Below are 6,432 nucleotides of genomic sequence, written 5' to 3' on the forward strand. Positions count from 1 at the left end.
AACTTTTCACAAAAAAACTAATTTCACTGTTTTTTGATCCTGACACAAAATGACCAGCTAACATTAATTGACTAATCATACCAGCAGCACATGTGAAAGTGTGAATGAGTACTAGTCAGGTAAAATCACTATTATATTAATTAGATAGTAAGAGCAGACTGAATGCTATAAAAGGAGGGAAGAAGCGCTTCCAATCATCGTGTTCTTGTTAGCAATGGTTTCCTCCAAATAAACACGTGCAGCCATCATCGCTTTGCATCAAAATGGCCTCACATGCAAGGAAAGTACAGACTGAAATTCTACAGGAAGTACAAGGATAGGACATCAGAAGACTGGTGCAAAGTTATTTTCTCCAACAGTGCCAACAGTGCAGCATCCTGAGACCATCCCATGTGTGGGGTTGCTTTTGAACCAAGGGAGTGGGCTCTTTCAAAATTCTGCCATGAATTAAGGATGGTATCAAAATGTCCTGCAGGATCGACTTCTTCCAACGATCCATGAGCAATTTGGTGATGATCCATGCATTTTCCAGCATGATGGAGCACCATGTCACAAAGCAATAGTGATAAAGAAGTGGCTCGAAGATCATTACTCTGAAATTTTGGATCCCTGGCCAGGCAACACTCCCGGATCTCAATCCCATAGAGAACCTGTGGTCAGTCCTCAAAAGGCGAGTGGACAAGCAGAAGCCCACAACTTGTGATCAACTCCGAGAACTAATAAGGCAAGAATGGATCGCCATCAGTCAGGATTTGGCCCAGAAGCTAATATCCAGCATGCCAGAGCGAATTGCAGAGGTTATGAAGAACAAGGGTCAACACTGTAAATATTGACTCGTTATATTTTTTTGCCAATAAACGCCTTTAAAACTTATGATATGCTTATCATTGTTTTTCAGTATACCATAGAAACGTGGAAAAATAATCTACAAATACTGAAGCAGCAAACTTTGCAAAACACAAAATTTGTCAATGACAAAACTTTTGGCCATGACTGTAGAGTGAATCTCTAAATATTTTTTACCTCTTTTGCAAAGTCATAGAAAAATTACCATGGATTTTATCAAATGTTATTTGTTGTGGTTTCCATTTACCACTGTTGAAGTTTACTCAACTAGGATGATTTCCCCTTCTGAGAACCCCGCAAATGTGAAAAGGAACCATTATACCCCATTTTATTAATGGAAGCCTTATTTGGGGGGAATGCGGACCACAAGTAATCAGCACAGAAACCACTATCATGGCTGATAAAACAGGGTTGGATAGTGGAAGTAGGACTGGGGGGTGTGGGAAGTCTGAACCTGGAATATTTGTGTCTCATTACAAATCCTTAAACGTAAGGTTGCCATAAAGCTTTTTTGTCTCCCTCAAGGGTTTTGCAGGTCTACCCATATGTATGGCAAAAACTCATCTGTCTCTGTCACATGATGCTGAAAAGAAAGGTGTCCCCACTGGATTTGTTCTTCCAATTCGTGACATTCGTGCAAGTGTAGGGGTAGGCTTTCTCTACCCACTGGTTGGCACAGTAAGTAGCGTAATATGAACATTCACATTCACAGTTTTAAACAGTAAGTATACTGCTATTTGGTTTATTAAAATTAAAATTAAAATAAAAAATAAAAAAAGAATTTTCTTGATTGTTTAAATAACTTTCATTCATTCATTCATTCAAGAAAAAAATCAGTAATTATGTTAAAACAGTAGTAATTGTGATTGGTACCATGTAAAATAAATGTTCTTACTTTTATTATTATTGTTTATTTAGGTTTATTTGTATTTTATTTTATTGTAGATGCCGACTATTCCTGGCCTTCCTACTCGTCCATGTTTCTATGACATTGATCTTGACACTGAGAGTGGAGAGGTTCTTGGACTTTTTTAAATGAAGTGTTATTGGGGTATGTAATAATCTGTTATTTAAATGTAATGCATTGTGCCTGTAAAATGGTACATATTTTAATACAGCTGTAATTAATTATTTTCTTGTTTAAGATTACAGTTTGTGGCAGTCCACATAGGATTCCTTCAACTGGATTAAAGAGCTCATTCTTCCTCTCAGATCGGAGGTTGTTATTTGACAGAACAGATGTGTTGTCATAACTTTTGATATATTCTGATCTATAACATTTGTCTATTTTCCTAATGAAAATTTCTAATAAATATTTTTATCAGACTACACTACACTACACTAATACACTGAGCAAATAAATTAAATTGTCCGTGGCATGATCTGGTCCAAATATTTTTGTAAGTGGTTAAGTGCTTTTTTTTTTTTAAATTTTATTAATTGTCATTTCTAAACTAATTTTGTAGATTGTCATTATCTCATAATAAATGTTTTCAATCTATAGGGTTTCTATCTAATTTTTTTTTCTTCATTTGTCAAGTGCCAAATAAGAGTAAAAACTGACTTTGGTGAGTAAATGTAAATAAAACTTGCCATTGACTGGTAACTCTACACTAAACAATTGTCATATACATATTTTTGATTCTGTTTGAATGCATTTACCTTGTGTATTTACTTAATAAATTGTAACTGAGCCTCAGATACAGTCTACTTAATCTGTGTCTGTAATGCCAGTTTCTGATTTGGGTATTAAAAACCCAAATTTGGGTATTATTCGGATAAATTTACAAAAAGTCTCCAGTTACTTTCTATAGTCTCACTACTATCTAGGAGAAATGTTCAAGGAAGAGATTTCATTTGTGTTTTGTTTTTTTTCACTTTAGTACTTCTAGTTACCTAAATTAAGAGCTAAGATGCATTTGAGATTTAATAAGTTTAATTTTAACATGCTCAGTTTAAAACTACAGCATAGTCAATTTTTGATATTTTAAATGCTCTTTATTTATTACTTTGCCATGGTAACAGCAAAACAAGTGAAATGAGGAGTGTCTGTTATCTTATGTTTAGTGGTTTTTACATGAAACACCACAAATGATGCATCTTACTAATAGAAGACGGGAACACACATGCACCCTCAGTTTAGTATTCTCTTCAGTAAAGTTTGTTACAAAAACTCCTTTTGTGTCTCACTTAAATGTTTCACAAAATGACACATGCACTTTTGTAGAGTGACATTTAAAAGTGAACTGTGGTATGTGAACATTTATGATATGTATAGCGGGCAGTCCAACTTTCAAAGCAGCAAAGAAGAACCTGTTTGGTGTGAATGTTAAGTTCACCTGTTACTCTGTTAATCGTACTGCTTGCTGCTGAACTTATTTATCCTTAAAGGGGTCATATAATGTTGCTAAAAAGAACATTATTTTGTGTATTTGGTGTAATGAAATGTGTTTATGCGGTTTAAGGTTCAAAAAACACATTATTTTCCACATACTGTACATTATTGATTCTCCTCTATGCCCCGCCTTTCTGAAACGCGTCAATTTTTACAAAGCTCATCGGTCTGAAAAGCGAGGTGTGCTCTGATTGGCCAGCTATCCAGTGTGTTGTGATTGGCCGAATACCTCAAGCGTGTGACGGAAATGTTACGCCCCTTACCATATTGTAATGCCCTATCTGGCCGGAGCGACGAGATAAAACCAATAAAACCCATTACAAACAAGGCATTTGTTGCATCCAGTGGGGACATAATTACTGATTATAATGACTTATACTGTGTTTTTACGCGTTGCGTTGCGTATCGCGCCGCCTAAACAAAACCATGTCTGCATTTGTGATCGAAGAAATGACAAACAACAAGCCCTACTCTACACTACCCAAAAAACTCGCTTTAAATATAAAAAAAATAAAACATAAAAACTCTTTAAATATAAAAAACTTACTTACAGTCTGTGAGTCAGAACAAGCCGGCATTGTAGTCTACTCTACCAGAATCAGGAAACAGTCCTCCATAAAATGCGCTAGACACATCTGAATATTTGGGTTAAACTGTTCTGGAACAGTGTTGTAAATACAACTTAACCACTGAGAATATCTCGTTGGATTTGGGACTTTAGTCTTTGCAACTTTACAGATCTTCTTTATGCACCATGAGCTTGTAACACTCCAAAGAGAAAGGAAAAATTGAAATAGCATCATATGGCAACTTTAATATTAAAACATGTCTCTCTCAATTTATTACATGTTGGTGACTAGGATAAAAGCAATGAAGAGAATGTTTGACTGGTGAAATAAGTTTTCGAGGTAGAGAATCTAATTCCATACAAGTTGGAGCCTTGGAAAGAGGATGGCAAGCATGGGAGAAACAGTCACACCATTTGATAGTCAATCCCAGTCTTGGGACGAATAATGTGAAATCTTTTTGAGCAACATTTCTTTTAGGCAAATGAGATCAAAGAAGAAGAGAAGATATTTTACTAAGCTCTGTACAGTCTAGTAAGGAATTTATTGTGCCCTGTTGTGTGGAATTGTTGAAAGAACACTTCGATCCAGAGCTCAGTGAAATTGTGCAGTGTGTTAAAATTCAATTCAAGATCAAAAGAGATGGTTCAAGAAAAATTTTAAAATCCTAGCATGGAGAGAATGCTAGTGTTTAAAGGTTTTTTTTATATATAAAAAGAAAACAAGTAGGTGGAAGATAAAAAGAATAGAGAATGCTAGTGTTAGATGGTCTTTCTTAAATAAAAAGAAAACAAGTAGTTAAAATAGAAATAGAATAGAGAGTGCAAGTGTTAGAGGATCACGTGTAGAAGGAAGAGATGTGTTTTTAGCCGTTTCTTGAAGCTGGCTAAGAACTCCGATGCTCAGATTGAGTTGGGCAGGTCATTCTACCAGGAGGGAACAGTTAAGGTGAAAGTGATTTTGTGCCTCTTTGGGATGGCACTATAATGCACCGTTCACTTATGGCGCTTTTCCACTGCATGGTACGGCACGGTATGGCTCGGTACGGCTCGTACGGTTCACTTTTGGGGGGTTTTCCACTGGGTACAGTACCTGGTACCTGGTACTTTTTTTTTAGTACCACCTTGCTAACATAAAACTCAAGATTTGCTGGAGAGCGGAGAAATTTACACGTGCTTAGCCCGCCATCCTGTTCCCTCCTTCCATGCCGTGCCGTACTGAGCCGTACCGAGCCGAGTCGTACAACGCAGTGGAAAAGCGCCATTACAGAGCTCCTGGAGGGAACATAAGTCTGAAGTAATGAATGTAGGTAAAGAGGTGCAGAGCCAGTGGTTGTTTTGTAGGCAAACATCAATACTAAAAAGCTAGCAACGTCAAAATAATTTGGTAGACAATATCCGCTAGTCTCAGATATGTGATGACAATATTTAGCAATTAATATTTAGCAATTTAAACAGTGAAACATGATAGTAAGACAGATTCAAAACAAAGCTAGACAGAGCTACAATTGCAAACCACTCAGCAGTGAGGCAGACAGGAATCGTTCAGTTACAGGATTACTCCTCAAACCACCACAGGACTCTCTCCAGCTGAAATGTTATATGACCAAAATCATGAACAACAAAAGCAAAAAGTCCATCATGATAAAAGGCCTAGGAACATAATTGAGGAAATGGGGATTGGGGATATTTCTAGTGAAGGGGTGGATTCTGGAATTCACTGCCACCTCAATATAAATATCCACTGCATGAAAAAGGTCAAATCTGGTAATATCTGGCCATGGTAAACTGCCGTGTAATTTCAGATTTGCCGGATGTATGTGGAAATTACCTGAGCCAAGTTACACAGTAAATTTCCAGAAATACCCACATACTCTGGTGTACACCGACATATACAGGAATCCATGAAGTTTCATGGACATATACAACTGAAACTGCTGGTTGTGGGAACTGGTGGCTGTCAGACCTTTCATATGTTAATGACCAGCAGTTAAGGTGCTTACTGTGTTCTCAGGTGGAGGGAGGGGGTGAGCCAGGGAAGTTTCTCAAAATAGTCTAAATATTATTGAACTCAAATATAGATAGCCTTATTATTTTTTGAACATATCTATGTATGTTTTATAATTTAAAGGCATTCTTTCTCCTCAGTTTCATTCTTCTTTCCATATTATTTCACAGAAATTAAGACCTTGTCCTTTACTGGTGTATCGGGAGAAGTGGTTTCTCTAGCTGTATCTCTACCAATAGTGATTAATGCCCCCCAAAAAATCAGTGTGTGTTATGAGGTATGATGTATATCTTTCCCTGGGCAACAGTGGAACTGTTCAATAGTTATGTTTAGTCAAAATTAGCAAAGAGTATATATATATAATTATAATTATAAACTACATATAGACAAACAATACGTTCATAAGATATCTCCCCTGATGAATATGTTATGTAAAAAGTGTGTCAAATAGCCCTGGTCTCCCATATATCTAACTCTTCATAAATGATCCCCTCCTACCACACACACACACACTCTCCACCCCCTTCTACAAAGACTTTTGTGTTTGACCTGATCTCAAGTCACACTTCTTGAAGACAGCAACAGCTACAGACTGAAACATTTGTAAGCTTGCACAGT

General features: G+C 36.7%; 1 protein-coding gene across 1 annotated transcript in view; it reads left to right on the plus strand.

Annotated features, from left to right (window-relative positions):
* Positions 1-2,419, plus strand: part of LOC107719198 (C-1-tetrahydrofolate synthase, cytoplasmic-like) — a 42,609-nt gene extending 40,190 nt beyond the window's left edge. Inside the window, 3 exon segments of the mRNA XM_016526571.1 lie at positions 1,372-1,524; positions 1,792-1,897; positions 1,992-2,419. Of these exon segments, the coding sequence (XP_016382057.1) occupies positions 1,372-1,524; positions 1,792-1,881 (243 nt within the window). The 3' untranslated portion in view covers positions 1,882-1,897; positions 1,992-2,419.
* The last annotated feature ends 4,013 nt before the right edge of the window (positions 2,420-6,432 follow it).

This window comes from Sinocyclocheilus rhinocerous, unplaced genomic scaffold (assembly GCF_001515625.1).
Source record: "Sinocyclocheilus rhinocerous isolate Xijiao unplaced genomic scaffold, SAMN03320098_v1.1 scaffold2015, whole genome shotgun sequence".
Lineage (NCBI taxonomy): Eukaryota > Metazoa > Chordata > Actinopteri > Cypriniformes > Cyprinidae > Sinocyclocheilus > Sinocyclocheilus rhinocerous.